The sequence below is a fragment of the Mastomys coucha genome, unplaced genomic scaffold (assembly GCF_008632895.1).
Source record: "Mastomys coucha isolate ucsf_1 unplaced genomic scaffold, UCSF_Mcou_1 pScaffold7, whole genome shotgun sequence".
NCBI classification, from domain to species: Eukaryota; Metazoa; Chordata; class Mammalia; order Rodentia; family Muridae; genus Mastomys; species Mastomys coucha.
The window spans coordinates 28,046,802-28,064,183 of NW_022196913.1; the positions used below are offsets into that span (position 1 = coordinate 28,046,802).

At 41.3% G+C, this 17,382-nt stretch overlaps 1 protein-coding gene and 1 pseudogene across 3 annotated transcripts in view; both read left to right on the top strand.

Annotated features, from left to right (window-relative positions):
• Positions 1–12,687: 12,687 nt before the first annotated feature.
• The window catches only part of Slc17a1 (solute carrier family 17 member 1), a 29,598-nt gene continuing 24,903 nt past the window's right edge, over positions 12,688–17,382 (top strand). The window contains exons 1-2 of one of the 2 annotated variants that reach the window (XM_031358297.1): positions 12,688–12,858; positions 14,926–14,994. In XM_031358297.1, coding sequence (XP_031214157.1) covers positions 14,967–14,994 — 28 coding nt within the window. In that variant the 5' untranslated portion in view covers positions 12,688–12,858; positions 14,926–14,966. The remainder of the gene's footprint in view (positions 12,859–14,925; positions 14,995–17,382) is intronic. The other variant, XM_031358298.1, reaches the window with a different exon arrangement.
• Positions 16,964–17,382, top strand: part of LOC116082559 — a 3,492-nt pseudogene continuing 3,073 nt past the window's right edge. Inside the window, exon 1 of the transcript XR_004115361.1 lies at positions 16,964–17,379. The product of XR_004115361.1 is annotated as a small acidic protein pseudogene (transcript). The remainder of the gene's footprint in view (positions 17,380–17,382) is intronic.

Here is a 17,382-nt window from a genome sequence, read left to right on the forward strand (position 1 = left end):
CATAAAAACAGAAAACAGGATGCATTCTAAAGGGAGTCCCCTGTCTGCATATTCATAGGAAAGTACAAAGCACAAAGTTAGAGAAAGGTGTGTGGTTAAAGCCTGTGTCATGGGAGAGAGTTTGAGAACATTATATAAGCAGTGAAGTAGGGCTCATAGCAATAGCTACACAGACAGATCTTTCTAGATGGAACATTTTCCTATGATTTTGGAATTAGGATGTCATGTCAAATGATGATCTGTATGCTGGTCTTTAAAACAGCAGTTTTAGGGGCTGGAATAAGGCAGGACACATTGAAATGAAGAGAAGAGTGGTGGGAAATGTTTGTGTGGAAGGATTTGAAGATCCTACCATTTAGCTGTATGGATGGTAGAGAAGACAGACAGAAGTTGAGAGTCCTAGGGTTCGAACCTTTGAGATAAGATAGACTACAAAACAGAGACTGCAGAAAGATGATCTCTGTTCAGAGGAAAGATAATGAGCTGACTGGGATAGGCTGAGTTAAGAGTGATGTTGGGAAGGTCAAGTATCCATAGTTCAAAGGACTAGACTCCACCATTTGTCCCACATACCTACCAAAGAGGTCATTGAGTGGTGGTAAAGGACAATGAAAGGAGATTAACTTGACATGGCCACATTGGGAAGCAGTGCCCATAAGTCTGTCTTCAAGGTGCCAGTGGTCTATTGGTCATTATATCAGCTCTGGTCCTTGTCTCAAGTTCTGGAGAGGTTGACATTGCTGTCACCACTTGAAGGGAGTAATCTGAGTTCCATGGAGTGATGACACCTGTTCCAGGATGCAGCCTTACCCCCTGGTAATTATCCTCACTTGGGAGCAGAAGATTTATCCTGCAAACTGTAGTTTGGCTCTTTTGTCATAAAGATGTTTATTACCAGTGTTTTAATCCTGGAGTTCAATGCAACTGCAGAAGAGAATGACTGTCATAGTTAGATTTCTATAGCTATGATAAAACACCATGGCCAGAGCAGTGTGGGGAGAAAAGAATTTATGTCACATTACAACTCTCAGGCCACACTCCATAAGCAACAGAAGTCAGTGCAGGAACTCAAGGCAGAAACCTTGATGCAGAAACTGAAGCAGAAGCCATAGGGGAATGCTGCTTACAGGCTTGTTCTCTGTGGGCTGCTCATGCTGCTTTCTCATACAACTCAGGACCACCTATCTGTCCAAGGATGGCACCACCCCCCGTGGTCCAGGTCTTCCAACATCCATCATTAATCAAGAAAATATTCATCAAGACTTGTCTATAGGCAATGTAATGGAAGCTTTTTCTCATCTGTGTTTTTTTTTCTTCCCAGATACCCCCAGCTTGTGTCACCTTGATAAAATAAACCAACCAGGACAATGGCTAAGGAAAGAACTGATTGTTCTCGAGTAATAACAATAGCTAACATCACCAAACATTCCAAGAATGTTCGAAGGCCCAACCATGAGCAACAAGGCTGGGATTTAGTCCTGAACAGTCTAACCTAAGAGTCTGTGCCTGGAACTTCTGCTCATACCACACATGAAGGTGCGCTCTACTTGGATTGTGAACACTTTCCAAAAGGCAACAAACTATACCTGTTCGTTTATTAAATCTTCATGACAACCCCATAGACTGGCATTTATTATTTCAATTTTTCTTATAACTCTGAAGTTAAATAGCTTCCCCAAAGTATCACATTAGAGGCAGACAATTAATCATAGATAAAATTTCATTGCACAGAATAAACATATTATTAATCTTGGTTAATATTTCTATTAATCTCTAAGGAAGTTGCAGATATTGCTCTAAGCAACATATTGTCTTATGCTGCTGAGTCTTGGTAAATGAAAATTTGACTCATTAGCTCTGGAGCTATTGCAAACCAAAGACAGTGCCCCCAGCACCACCACCACCTCTGCCCCACCCCCACCACCCCCACTAGCTGTCTCTCTAACATACACGGTAGCTTCTATTTCACCATAGTTATTAAAGATCACAGGGAGAAGACATATGCATAGGTGAGCCATTAAAATATCACCCTAATCTCTCAAACACCTCTCTCCCCTAAGGATGGGTATAACCAAGGGTGGCAGTCTCTCTTTCTGGCCTTCACATGAATTCACCTTTGACACATTTCAAGTTCTTCCATTCGAGTCCATGTGTCCTTCCCCAAAGGACCCCGCCATCTTAACTCACTACTTGAACATGGTAGAGCTCAGCATTATTCAGGTAAGGATTGCTAGTCTTTTCCTGAGACCATGTCCACACTCACCCAGCACCTTGTGTGCTGGCTGCCAGGCTTCACAAACTACCCTCTACTACAAACTGCTTCAACAGTTGAGAAGTTTGGAAAGACCCAATCCTTGGTTTCTCTTTCCCTGCCAATTCATTTTCATAATAAAAGCACATATTGCCACATACCTATTACTACCCTTCAATCCCAGCACGGGTTCTACAAAGTCTCAAAAGGAAACAGAAACCCCACCCGGGAAGAAACATTATCAATGAAAGAAAATTAGTCAATGGAAGTGAACAGATGGCTACATTTCTGTTGAGGTAAATAATCTCTCTGGTTAAACTTTTGAAACAAATAGCTACTCTGCTTAAATTGCAGAGGCTTTCTGCAAGTTTTCAAAGATGGCAATTTGAAAAAGCATTGCACATAAAAACGTGCTGCCAAATCTGGTTCTTATCAAGGATTGTATTGTAGGAACAAATGAGCAGAGCTGAACAAGAGTCTGTCTTCTCAACAAAAAGATATTTTAAAGTTATGATGTAAGCAGATTCTATTATCAAAGCTAGTTATATGGTAGTATATTGAACAACAATACCAGAACCAGTTACTGATGGTGGCATTATGAAACAATATAAGTGACAGTCCAGCAGACATAACCCACACTGAGAAAAAGGGAGGATTTCCAAGGTCTTGTCTGGCGAAATCTACTAAAAGACATTTATAGAGTGTAGCTTCTTATATTAAACCTTATGCTTTAGCAATACATGGCAAGGATAATGATACAAAACCAGCTAAACTTGTCACTTTTCTTAAAGGTATCAATGAGAAATATAATATGACTAAGGAAACACACATATAAATCAAAAGATTTATAGGATGCAACAAATGGATATGTTTTAAAATTAATTTTCTTAAGCTGGGCAGTGGTGGCACATACCTTTAATCCCAGCACTTGGAAGGCAGAGGCAGGTGTATTTCTAAGTTCAAGGCCAGCCTGGTCTACAGAGTGAGTTTCAGGACCCCATCCCCCCCAAAATTAATTTTCTTTGTCCACTATTAATATATCTGGTGCTGGGTTTGTTTTGTTTTGTTTTTTTGTTAATGTTTGTTTTTGAATAGCTCACTGGGTAGTCCTAGTTGGCCTAGAAGTCATTTTATAGACCAGCCTGGTCTGAATTCACAGAAATCTATTTACTTCTGCATGCCGAGTGCTGGGATTTAAGACATGGACCAGACCTTAACAATAATAGGTAAACAAAGGGGACTTTTCAAATCAATAGAAAATAAAGAGACTGGTGCCCCAAGCTCATGCTTAATGAGGTATTATCAAGATAATTTATACACAAAGGCATTAAAAATGGATAATATCAGGCAAACTATAACCAGATCTGACTTTCCTAAGGGCCACATCATCATTAAATCCAAGAATTACTTAGAAGTGTTGGTGTGTTGACTGTGGTAATGCCATCGTTTTCTATTTGGATGTAAGATAGCTAACTCAAAGACACATGCTGAAAGATTATGATTTTTTACATGTTATCTAGTAATTTATGGTATCAAAACAAAAATTTGTACCAGAATTTGCTGATAAAAAGGTGCAGCATTTTTAAAGAAGTCTTATTAGCTCATTTAAATGAAAATATATTTCATAATTCCTAACAGTTGGAAAAATAGCCAATATTTTGTTATATTTGCAACTCCATTTTTAGTTGACATAAATATGTTGCCTGGAAGTTTTTAAATGGAACATGATCTATCCCAAACTGAACAGTAATCTGACATTCCATTTAAAGAAATTCTTCGTGCCTGTCTTAGTCACTATTCTATTGCTGTGAGGAGACACTATGACCAGGGCCACTCTTGTAAGAGGTTCATCATCATGGTAGGAAGCAGGCTGCCCTGGAGCTAGAGCATCATCTGATAACTTACATCCTGATCTGCAGGCAAGGCAGAGAGAGAAGAAAGAAAAGAGAGAGGGGGAGGGAAGAGGGAAGGGAAGCAGAGGAGACAAAAAAAGACATGGAGACAGACAGAGAGACAGCATAGTATGAGCTTTTGTGTACCCCCAATGGGGTACCTACCCCCAATGATGGATTTCCTCTAACAAGGTTTCCTAATCCTTCTAGACCTTAAGGGTTCTACTCCTCAGTTGATTAAGCATTCAACTTTAGGAGCCTGTGGGGAACCATTCTCATTCAAACCACCACATCCTTTTTTTTTTTTTGTTAGACTTTTAAAGGTCCTATCTTCCCAGAGATGAACATCCTTCACTTTACAGTTACACCCTTTATTTGTGTCAGTGCCTACCTTTGTGTGGACTTGTTTTCAAAAGTGAAGCACAGGCCGAGTAGAATTAAGAGGAAAATATCTGAGGAGCACTGTGAGAACGCTCTAGAACAGCAGCTGTTTTCCGTTGAAGCAGAGAGTGAGTCAGTAGTTTCTCAAATACAACATCAAATGGCCCAGTAGGTTCATATGCCTTTTCTTTTGCTTTTATAATGAATTTTTGAATCAATGGAGTTTTATTTCTTAGACAGGTTCGCTTTATTATTGATCACAAACTTGGAACTTTCTCATCAAACCTGAAAGATTCTCCTAATGGGACACTATACAATTAGGGCTACCAGCTAAGGACTTTGCTTATCTGTGGTGGCAGAAATGCACATACACTTTTATGGTTTATGGCTTTTTGTGAGTGTTTTGTACTTAATATGTGGCCCCGGCAGCAGGTGATAATGTGAACTGCTGCAGCTGAGTCCCTAAAACTTCGTGGAGTGCGGAAATCGCAGCGTTCCTCCTTTTTGTATATTACAAAAGGCGAGTGCATAGGAAGGGTAGCGGGGAGGCAGGGATGGGGAGGGCACCGTGCTCTTTAGATTGCTTCCTGCTGTCTGGAGGCAAGGAACCTTTTGAGACCCAAGAAAACGGGGACACTGGCCAAGTCCTGAGGGACCTGGATGTTTCACTCACTGTCCAAGATGCTGGAACACACACACACACACACACACACACACACACACACACACATCTTAGGAGCAGAAGATAAAATTAAGGAATTTAGGGGAAAAGTTATTTCTTAGGTGTGCATTTGAAACTTTTAGGCCCATAGTCCTTGTAATTCGGAGAGGGGGGCCCAAAACCAGGGAAAGGAGAGACGTCCCCACGCTTACAATAGGTAATAGACGGAGAACCTTAGGCTGTTGATCGACAGGGGTACTTACCTGAAGTTCATCTGACTCATGAGAGGTGGGTTCGAGTCAATTCCCTGAAGCTTACAAGAATTTATGTCTTTTCCGAGTTAGGTAGCACGGCAAACTATATCTAGACAGAGAGAGCAACAGCTCTAGGAGAGTGAGGCCTGTGGCCTGAATTTTACACAGGAAGAGAACTGAGAAGGCAGCTGAAGCCTTGGTTGCTGCTGTTAAACTGGCAGACAAAGCAATCATTAGCCTAGTGTGTCAGCCCCATCAGAGACGTGGGGAGGATGAAGTTCACCTGAGTAAACTGGAAGTGCAGCCCAAACAGCTTCCTATACTATTAAAAATGACAAGACACTTAGCAGCTACCTGGACAATCACCCGAGGCTCCTCTGTGGTCACTGGGGACAGAGGGCCCAAGGCAGCATCAATCTTTAGATGCCAGGCCCAGAAGATCCAACAGAGATTCCTGTGGAGTAGAAACTCAAGGGGACTGTCCTACCTTGTCTAGGTAAAGCGGGACAATCAATTCCCCAGAGTCTTGCTTTATGGACAAAGCATGCTCTCAGCAGACAAGGTAAGGGGCAGATTTCTATCCAATGGCCAGCTTTGCCACATTTAAATCAAGCTCCAGGTGGAGGGTCTTCTGTGCCCATCATCTTCTTTGGAGGAGATTGGGAATGCTGCCAGAAGCTGACTCTCTATCGCAGAAAGCTTTTTTTTTAATTATTATTAAAAAAAATTAAATGCTGTATTCTGCAGCTCTCTGAAGCATTTGGGGACCATCTATCTATTAAGTATATCTGAATAGACAACCTTTGCTTGTCTTCAATTACTTGTTTCAAAGTTAGGCTTAACTCTGAAAGCATATGCAGGAGGCTAAATAAAGCTTATTCCTGTAATTAATTACATTAGTGCTTAGCACGACTACTATTAAAATAATGATTTTGGGGCTGTCGAGATGGCTCAGCGGGTAAGAGCACTGACTGCTCTTCCAAAGGTCCTGAGTTCGGATTCCAGCAACCGCATAGTGGTTCACAGCCGCCCATAATGAGATCTGACGCCCTCTTCTGGTGCATCTGAAGACAGCTACAGTGAATTGGACTAGAGCGAGCAGGGCCGGAGCAAGTGGGCCAGCAGAGGTTCTGAGTTCAATTCCCAGCAGCCACACACATGATGGCTCACGGCCATCTGTACAGCTATACCGTGTACTCATACACATAAAATAAATAAAATAAATCTTTAAAAAAAATAATGATTTTGAATTGAAGCTCTTCTAATATTAAAAATAAATCTTTAAAACATAGATATAGGCCATAAAGAGACTCACAACTTTATTGATTCTTTTATAGTGCACCATTATAGACCATTATAGTTTATTTGGCTTAGCTTATCCAAATAGCCAAAACTTAAAAGGCAAAGAAGCTAAACAAATATTGCTATGAACCTAAGTAGACCTTAGGAATTTATAGATCATGATTATCAAAATATACTTATTTATCAAACATATATTGTTACATATCTAACTTTTCTATCAGCTTGGTGTTGCATAGTTACTAAAGACATAAGTATAAATCTTAAATCCACTTCTGCTAATCTGAATAGACCTTTGTAACCTTAAAATGTCACCATGATATACAGTATATTCAAAACCAGAGTCGAGTCACATATACAATATATAACTCTAAATTTCTATCATCACTTAAAAGTCTATATCAATCCAAAATGTTTGAGGCTTCTTGTTGCTTCCTTAGTCTAAAAGGAGATACAATAATAAACAAAGAGCTAATCAGGGCTAAGAAGTTTTACAATGTTTGCTTTATACTATGTGATCATCTTAAGATGGTGAAGTCACATGGCATGTACTCTTTAATCTTAGTAAAGATGGTTGTACCCTGATGAGGTCAGTAGCCAAGATGAAGGAGTGCTGCATGGTTACTATTCAAAAAGACTTATTTTCCATATATATGTGTATGAGTGTGTATATATATATATATGAATATATACTAGGAAATAAATACTATATATAAGTATAAAAATGATTTCTATATATGTGTGTGTATTAAATGAGTTGAATCCAAGTGATATATGTATATATGTGTGTGTGTGTGTGTATATATATATATATATATATACATACATATAGAATTGAATCTGAGTTACATACACACATATATATCCTAAACAAGAGTTGAAACACACACACACACATGCACATGTATAGATTTTAATTCTAAGTCTTTTGTTATAGGCTTAAAGCCAAATTTTGTTACTGATGATGCAGATTTTTTAGCCATACCCAATGAACAACTTACAAATCCTGAGATAAAAGTTCACAGCATAATCTTTAGCTATTTGTTTTTGAGAGCAAAGTGCAAAGAAATTCTAGAGATAAAAGATTTTTAAGAGCGGGGAAGTAGAACCTTAGAGACCTTAGGAGTGTAAAGCAGTGCAAGTTTAGATACAAAGTATTTGGAGATCACTTGTTTTGGACAGTCATAGTTGTTAAGGATTTGTGAGAATTTGGAAATCAAATTCTAAAACCTGAGTCCAGGGAGGGGAAGAGAGAGTTGGGGGCGCGGGTGGGGGAGGCAGAGCAGAACACTGTGTGTTGGGGTAGGGATGGGACTGTGTATGTGTGTTGTGGGGGTCGGGGTGGGGGCAGTCTTATAACCTCCAAGAGGGAGCTTAGAGTGCAAGCAGGCTGTGGGACAGCAGGCTGGAGCTGTGTGTTGCCTAAGTGGGTGGGTGGGTCCCTAATGGGCCCAAAGCCTTATCGCAGAAAGACAGAAAAGAGGGAGAAGGGAAGGAAGCCATTCACATGGGTCAGCAGGCTGAAAGCTAGAGCCATGGAGGACAAAGGGCTAGAGAAGAGCAGCAGCTGAAGAACTGGACTCTAAAATTTGGAATCAAATTCACAAACAAATGAACACACCTCGGCAGGGTTAGATTGGTTCAGAGAGGCTGCAGGGGGAAGAGCGGAGTGTGCTGAGTGCACCTTGGTTGGCCTGCTCCTTTCGATTTTCCCACTCCGGACCAGCTCCTAGCTGCCTTACAGACATAAGAGTTTATGCAGTGTAGGGAGGGAGACCAGACCCATAAAGGGTTTGGGGTGAGGAAATAAGGAAAGGGGAATTTTTTTTTTTCACATTTCACAATTGTCCCTGTGGTGTATTAAGATCAGAGTCGACTCTGGGAAGGTGGAGGTTCTCCAAAGAAAGACAATCCTAAGGGAGTGAGGAGATGAATGATGCAGTTCCCATAGGTGAACCCGAAGTTCCGAGGCATCCCATGGACTCAGGGGAGACTGAAGAGTGAAGACACAAGCTGCCCAGTGAGTCACCACCTTCCTTGTGCAGGGGCCAGGGTCTAAAAACCACCTGAGGGTAAAAACCACGCTCAGAAAAAAAAAAACAAAAAAACGAAGCTTCATCCAAAGAAATTGGTCAGAGGCAGATATCTCCACCAGAGACTCAGAGAAACATTTAAGAATTTACCAACTGCCAGTGACAGATTAGATGCAAAGATTGGTGGACCAGAAAGTAGCCACTTTCTGTTGTTGATGGTGGAGAGGATCAGTAGAGTTCAGTGTGGCTAGACACTAGGAGAAACAACCCCGACACACACACACACACACACACACACACACACAAGTCATAGTATCGCAGTAATGTTAGGATAATGTTTGTGGGGTGGGAGTAGGGGAGAACCTTTGGTGGGCCCTTGCTAAGGTGTGCTAAAGAGATTATGAAAAGAAAAGCCTGGGATTGAAAGAGTTAAATTTGAAACTGGTGTTAGCAAAGGAAAGGATTACTGAAAACTGCAGGGGCCAGGCCTGTGAAAACAGATCAAAATGGAGAAGAACAAGCTGTTAGGGGACTGAAAGGTCAGGGAGACATAAAACCAAGAAGATAGAGAAAAAAATGCAAGGAGATGCCCCTTAGCCCAGGTCAGGGGGACATAAAACACGAAGATAGGGACATGTCCAGAGTCCAGGTGCCTGGGACGTGTTCGGGCGGACATTGAGTGATGAACCATGGGCCATTTGGTTTTCTTAGGTGTTAGCTAAAGGTAATTAGGAACCTTGAATAGCACTCCTTTTTTTCTCTCCCCTTTTTAGGAATTTCTCTCCCCTTTTTAGGAATTCTCAACTCTAATCTGCACGAACTACATTTAAAATAACCAATCATGTATAGCCACCCTGATTCCTTTGTTCCCTCAGACCTTTTTTCCTATATAAACCCCTAGCCCCTCAGCCTCGGGGCGATTGCTTGTCTCCTGCATGAGATTGGGGGTCTGCCTGGAGCGCTCCGAATAAAAAAACCTCGTGCACTTTTGGATCAAGGCAGCCTCTCGTGTTTCACTGGGTGCCAGTCTCCTGGGACTTGAGTGAGGGTCCCTTCAGAGGGTCTTTCAATTACACCAGGCAACTAGTGCAAGAGGTTTATTGGGGGGAAGAGCGAGAGTGAAAAGTCAGCTCAGAGTGAAGACATGAGAGCTAGAGACAAGCAGCCTGAGAGGCTAGAAGAGAATGGACAAGATAGACAGAGAATGTGTGTGTGTGTGTGTGTGTGTGTGTGTGTGTGTGTGTGAGAGAGAGAGAGAGAGAGAGAGAGAGAGAGAGAGAGAGAGAGAGAGAGAGAGAGAGAGAGAGAGAGAGAGAGAGAGAGAGAGAGAGAGAAAGAGAGAGCTGCTGCTGCTGATTCGCTTGAAGGCAGGTTGGTGGAGTGCCTAAATTAGAGATTACAGTAGTGGGAGGGACTTGTATAAGGGTAAAACCAATGATCTGTCTCCTTACAGTAATAAGTTTCTCAAGGGACAGTCAAGAATAATGATGTTTGGGAGTTGGAGAGATGGTTTGGGGATTAAGAATGCTTCCCGCACTTTCAGAGAACCCAAGTCCAGTTTCCAGCACCTGTGTCAAGCAGGTCACAACCACCACACCAGGGAATCTAGCACCTTCTTCTGACCTCTGAGAGCCCCCCACTCATATACAAGGGCACACATGTATACACATCATTTATGACTTTTAAAAAGAAGTAATGGCATGCTGGCTGAGGGTGTGGCTCAGGTAATAGAGTTTTTGAACAACGTGCAGAAAGCCTAGAACTGCATCTAACCAGGTACAGTGGCACATATCTGAAATCCCTGCACGTGGCAGGTGGATTGGGAATTCAAGCCTATCCTTGGCTGCCTCGTGACTTCCACGCCAAACTAGAGTAAAGAAGTCAACTTTGAAGCAGTTGAGGAGATGTAAAGGGTTATTGTTTATTTCCTAGTGTTTGTAGCATGTTAACTGTTTGGTTTCGGACCCAGGAACAAGGGACTGAGAAGCATATTTTATATACCAAAGCAGACCTGGCCTCCAGGTTCTCCCAGAATCCCTCAGTTCCTACCCTGCCCCCAACCTGGAACTTTCCAACCCAGGGCTGTGCTGCCCCTCCCCAAGAGGCTCCTCCCTGTATAATCCAGACATTTTGGTCTCTCTCTCTTCTCTCTTTGTCTGCATGCTCTTTCTCTCCTCTGCCCCTCCCCCTTCTCCCCACGGCAATTGTCCTGGCTCTGGTCCTTGGGGCTACTAAACTCCATGAGAGCAGCTTCCCAATAAAACTGCCTTTAATATAATCTATTCTGATTTAAATTTGTGACAGTGGAGAAATAACCTGTCATTAATTATGTTTTAAATTTTTCTGATGAATTAAGTTTCTGTGCTGAGTTTTTTGTAGAAGAAATTACATAATGTCCAATAATTGGTTTAGAATACTGCAGAAACAACTATTGAACAGAGAAATTCAAATGCTAATAGTAGTTGAAGGTAGGTAATAGGTCAGTAGTTATACTAGGCTGTTCTATTTCTTTTGTATGCCTGAAAACTTTCCATGATAAACCACTAAAGTAAAAATTTAATTAGTGAAACATGGAATCCAGATGAAGCAACTTCAGAACAACGTCATGATGCAACAGACAATAGAACCAGCAAACAGAAAGATGAGCCCTCCTTATGTAATTTGTACCTAGAACTTAGGACATTGATGCCATGTGGGAGCATTGTTTATTCACGAGGTGGACATTGAACTACTACTAACTTGGAGCTTTCAATCATTAAACCCCCACCCCCTTCCAGAAAGTACCAGAAATTGCTGGCTATGTGAGGAAATAGTGCAGACTTCCTGGGGCACACAGAATATCGACATGTCTAATAATCACAACTCCAGCTGAGTAATAGGACAAAAGCTCCTTGGCAAAGGTTTTCAACCTTTGGGGGTTTTTTCACCTCTCTCCCCTTCCCTTCCTTCTCTCCCTTCCCCTTCCTTTTCTGATACATGTCTTGGGCTTACCTTGCACTTGTTATGTAGCCCAGACTGGCCTCAAACTCATGATCCTCTCGTCTCGGACTTAAGTCCAGGGCTCACAGGCCCTCACCACCTCTGGCCTCAACATTTATTTAGGGGGGAAATGGGCTTCAAGTCAAGGAGCATCTGCTAACTATCAACTATTGACATGCATTGAAAAGGCATAATCAAATTAAAATGCTTGAGATTATTAATGAATCATCAACTGTGAAAATTATCTGATTCAAGGCTTAGATGTTCCTAACTGATCAGCAGGTTACAATTCAATTCAAAAGAGTTTCGGCAGAGCTGAAAGGTTTGGAAGAGCCAGGAGCCGAACCAGGAGAAGCCACAGGTCACAGCTTTGAGGGGCAGGCCATAAGAAAAGGTACAACTTGCTGAGCACATCAAATGTCAAAAAGTCATGATCTCTGAGGAGTAGGGAAGGCAGGCACAGGAGGGGGAAGAGAGGAGGAGCAAAGGAGGAGGAAGGGAGAGAGGATTGAAGGAGGGAGACAGGCCATGAGGGAGAGAAGAGAACGTGAGGAGAGGATAGAAGGAAAAGAGAAGACAGAAGGAAAAGGAAGGAAGGGATGGAGTGGAGGAGGGAAAGATAGTAAAGCTGATAGGACATGTCTGGAGCCTAGCATTTTATGACAATCCATGGGATTCCAAAGGCCTCCTCAATTGAGACATCCTAGGAGCACTTCTGAAAGGCAGTCTCCATCCCGCCTCTGCTGGAGAGTATGGGATCTGTTTACTAAATCTCCAACTTGCTGATCGATCGATTGGTTCCCAGAAGGTTCTAGTCCAGGAGATCCCAAGACTCATGCTTCTCCTTAGAAGATGCAAGGCTAGGGCAAATGTAAAGTTAAAAATTAAACATCACCCTTGGCATGATGAGGTCAAAGGATTTGGTGTAGAGTTTACCAGCAAGTAGGAAAAACTTCACACTAAAGTCGAGCGAAAAGTCTTCCTGGGAGGAGGAAGGGCTGTTCTGTCCTAACCAGGTCAGTGTGACTCTTGTTGTTTGCTAAGTGAAATGAATGTCTAATTCTCCAGAGGCCTTTTGGAGTCCTTCCATGGTAGAGAATTTCCCAAGGTAATTAACAATGTGGGCAAAAAAGAAAAAAAAAATTAGAATAACTTGTTTATCTTTTGAGGCTTCTCTCAGGGAAAGGGAAAAAGAACATATTTTTAGGAATGGGTGTGAAGTGTGGGTTACTTGCAAGGACACAAAGAAAGAAATGGGATGGGCTGTGTGATGAGCTGTCTGTGACTGCTGTGGTGAAATACTGGTGGAGGCAAAGGGTAAGTGTGTACAGCCTGTGTGGTATACTGGGCTGCAAGTGGATACCCTGTGTGGTTCATGCACTTCGTGCACATGTGTCATTATAGGTTCTAGAAGTAGATGTAGGTTTGCTTTGTGTGTGGAGATGTTTCTGTTGCATGTGAGAGGGGGTGTTGTACTATTTCTGTATGTTGTATATGTGTATGTGGCTTGTGTATATATGGTATGTGTGTCATATATTTGTGTATATAGTATGCACATACTGGGTTTATACATAGTATTTATGTGAGTTATGTATGTAATGTGTTCTTGTGCTTATAGTTTGTGTGCAGTAAAGTTATGTCTGTGATAAGTACATATTGTATTTGTGTGGATGGCATATATGTACACTGTATTGCATGTATAGTATATATGTGGTATTCTGTAGTATGTATTTAGTGTTTCTCTGTGTATATGTGTAGTATTCATGTATGTATAAATATATGTGTCATTTTTCTCTGTGTGTAGTGTTTGTGTGTATATAATTTCTTTCTGTTTATAGTATATGTATATTGTTTAATGTGTGCATAGTTTCTCTGTTTGTAGTGTTCTACATTGTATGTACAGGATTGTATAGTGTTTCTCTTTGTATGTAGTATTTATAGTGTTTGTGTATATGTCTAGCATAGGTATATTGTTTATGTGTATGTAATGCTAATGTTTTTCTGTATATAATATATGTGTGTAAAGTATTTGTGTATTGTGGTTGTATGAATAATATGTGTATAGTGTTTCTGTGTGTAGTGTAGATGTGTAGATGTGTGTGTGTAGTTTCTGTGTATTGTGTTCTATATATAGTATGTATGTAGTATTTCTCTCTCTCTCTTTCTCTCTCTGTGTGTGTAGTATCCAGGTATTGTGCTATATATATAGTATATGTATAGTATTTCTCTTTCTCTTTTTGTGTAGTATCTGTGTATTGTGTCCTATTTTTAGTATATGTGTAGTATTTCTCTCTCTCTCTCTCTCTCTCTCTCTCTCTCTGTATGTATGTATGTGTGTACACAAGTAGTATCTCTGTACTGTGTTGTTAGTTTATTGCAAAAACAGAAGCTCAAAAGAGGCTTCAATGTGAAAATTGTGGTTGATGCTCTCTATTCATTCTAGAATGTTTCAAAGACACAAATCATAGGTATCTGGGGACATGTGAGGGTCATGTGAACTGTAAAGTCAGACCCCAAAGTCTAGGCTCACAGCTTACGTGAGAATTGAGTTCTACCTTATCCTCATCACCATTCCAGCCTCCCCCAGCAGATGCAGGCTTGGCTGCAGTAAGTCTCTTTCCAGAAACTGAAACTACAGACAGGTTCAAATGAGGCTGTGGAGAATAATCTATCTCCAGAGAGGGTGGTACTAATAAGAAGACAGTCATATTTCACCTCTCTTAAGGTACAGAAAAAGAGTTCTACTTGTATTTACGCCTTTCCCAATATTTGGCTGCTGTGTACATGTAAATTTCTAACCACTGCAGCCTCTTTCTGCCCAGTAGCTTACTGTCAATTTGCCTTGCCAGGCAAGCCTACTGGCGCGAATGTCCTCTATTTTTATTTCTTTAATAAAGTCTTTGCTTTTCATTGAATTAAACCAAAAAAAAAAAAATCCCTGGGTTGGCAGGGCTGCTTGTTTCTATAGTTATCAGGTTTTCTATATATTTTAAATGAGCAACAACACAAAAATCGTGAAAGTGGAATGTTAACTAAGGCCCTCAGTGGAGGTAAAAAGTGACTGCCTTTATCTGGTGAGTCATCCTTTGATTCTGGTTTTCAGTCAGAGAGGAATCCTATGTGCTTGGTCAGTTGTTTCCTGAATTGTGTTGACCAGTGTGTTTTATACACACAGTGGATGGAGACCAAGCCCAACAACAAGAAGATAAGTCTCAAATGGAGAACCAGTGCCTCCCCAAGAAAGGTAATGCTGTTCCACTGTCCAGGAGCCCACTTCTTAAACATAATGCCACTGATGGCATGAGGGAGATATGTTCTATGGAAACATAAAGAGAAAATTTCAGGAAAGACAACAAAGTTTTCACATGATGCTTAAGGTTTTTCTGACACCCTGTAACTATGATGCAACTAACAACACTTAAATATTTATATTTAAAATTCATAATTTAAAACCCAGTATTTGTTCAGCTGAACTTCAGACCATTGTAGATTCATGTCACTTTTTCTCTTTCAGAATTTTAATCTTTGTAGTTTTGTCCTATGCCTGTCCCATTATTTAATGGTGGCAGTCAAAGGGTCATTTTCTTCCTTTGGCAAGTCCACAAATAGATACTGTGCTCCAAATGGATTACTCCTATAAGGTTTAGATGGTGAGCTTTTGAAATTTGAAGTAATGAGCTTTTGATGATACTCAAAATAATATTCCAATAAAATGTGCTTTGGGATGCTCAGGATAAGTTGACTGTGTTTTGCGTGTGTGAAGAGCACACATGGCTCTTCACACAGGCATGGGTAGGCTACAGTAGGCAGAATTCTAATATTGCCCCTAAGAGATTCCAACCCTGCTATGTGCAAATGGTTTCCCAGTTAAATAGGGAAATTATCCAGGTGAATGTGATTGAATCACACATACCTTTAAGTCTGTGTTTAGAGGTCACAGATGGAGCCGTCAGACAGATGTGAGACAGGTGTGGCATGGTAAAGATTACCCCCTGCTGGTTTTGAAGACAGGAGAGGCCATGCAGGCCATTATTTTTGACTGGGGATTTTCTAACAGTCAATTTCTATAGAAAACATGCTAGGTTTTAGCCTAGCATGTTGGGCTGAGATGAATCCAGACAGCTGGGATTTTTAGTGAGTGCCTCCTTCCTTTTTGATTCTGAGAAATATGCTTTATGTTAGCACAACACAGTATGTTTATTCTTTCTAAACATTCTGCTCTTTTGAATAAAACTGATACAAACATTTTTCTGCAAGTCTTTTTGTGAGCATATGTTATTTTTTCTTGGGAGAATTCTTCAAAGCAGACATTCTTTCCCTTCATTGAATTACATTAGTTCATTTACCCCAAAATGTATAGAAGCTGGGGAGATGGATCAGTCAGGAAATCATTTGTAGCACTAGAGCCATGTTTTTGTGTTTGGACTTCTAGCACACATTCATATAAAAAGCTAGGTGTGGTGATATGGTACTGGGGAGACAGACAGGAGGATTTCTGGGGCTTGGTGGCCAGACAGTCTAGTTTAACCAGAGAGTTCCAGGTTCCGAGAGAGAGAGGCACTTTCTCAAAAACTAAAGTGGATAAAATGCAGAACAATAGAGAAAGACAATGACCTCTGGACTCCACACATGTGCAACCATCTTCCCCCAACATGAGCATGTATGCAAACATGCAACACATATATATACACACACATACACACCCCCACCCCCACACACACCTACACACATACACACCTATACACACCCACACCTATACATACACCTGCACACACACACACATACCTACACACACACTATTTAGTTGTAGATGAATATGTATTTCTGGACACCCTACTTTTTCCCACTTATAAATGTATTTAGTTTTATACTAATACTAATGTATAGTATAGTTTTATACTATACATTCTTTATTATAGCTTGATAATTTCTCAGTAAGTTTACTATCTTGAGGGAAAAAATTTCTCAGTGTGCAACTCTCAACCGGAGTAGCCATACCAGTTTGAAGATTGAAAGTATTTTCTTTGAGAGAAAAGGACTCACTTCCAAAGGAAACCTAAGTCATTTATCAAAGAGCCCTTTAAAACAGACACACACCAAAACATTTAGAACTGGATTAACGCCCGGAGGGGCTCTGCGTTCTGGAGTGGCGCTGCTTGGTCCCGGCGGCTGGGGCTGGGTGAGGGCTGCTGGTGTCGCGTTTAAGGAGAACTGCGAGTCTGTTTGGCATATCCCCATCGGGATCCCAGCTACAATGAGTGCTGCCCAGGAGTCTCACCCGCACGGGGTGAAACGTTCAGCCTCCACCGACAACGATCTTGGATCTAGCAATTGGGAGGCAGCAGACTCGGGCAATGAAGAAAGAAAACAGAAGTTCTTGAGACTTATGGGTGCAGGAAAGAAAGAACCCACTGGCCGCCTTGTTATAGGAGATCACAAATCAACATCTCACTTCCGAACAGGGGAAGAAGACAAGAAAATTAATGAAGAGCTGGAGTCTCAGTATCAGCAGAGCATGGACAGCAAACTGTCAGGACGGTACCGGGACGGGCTCGGCTTCAGTGAGGTAGAAGATCATGATGGAGAAGGTGATGTGGCTGGAGATGATGATGAGGAAGACTCCCCTGATGCT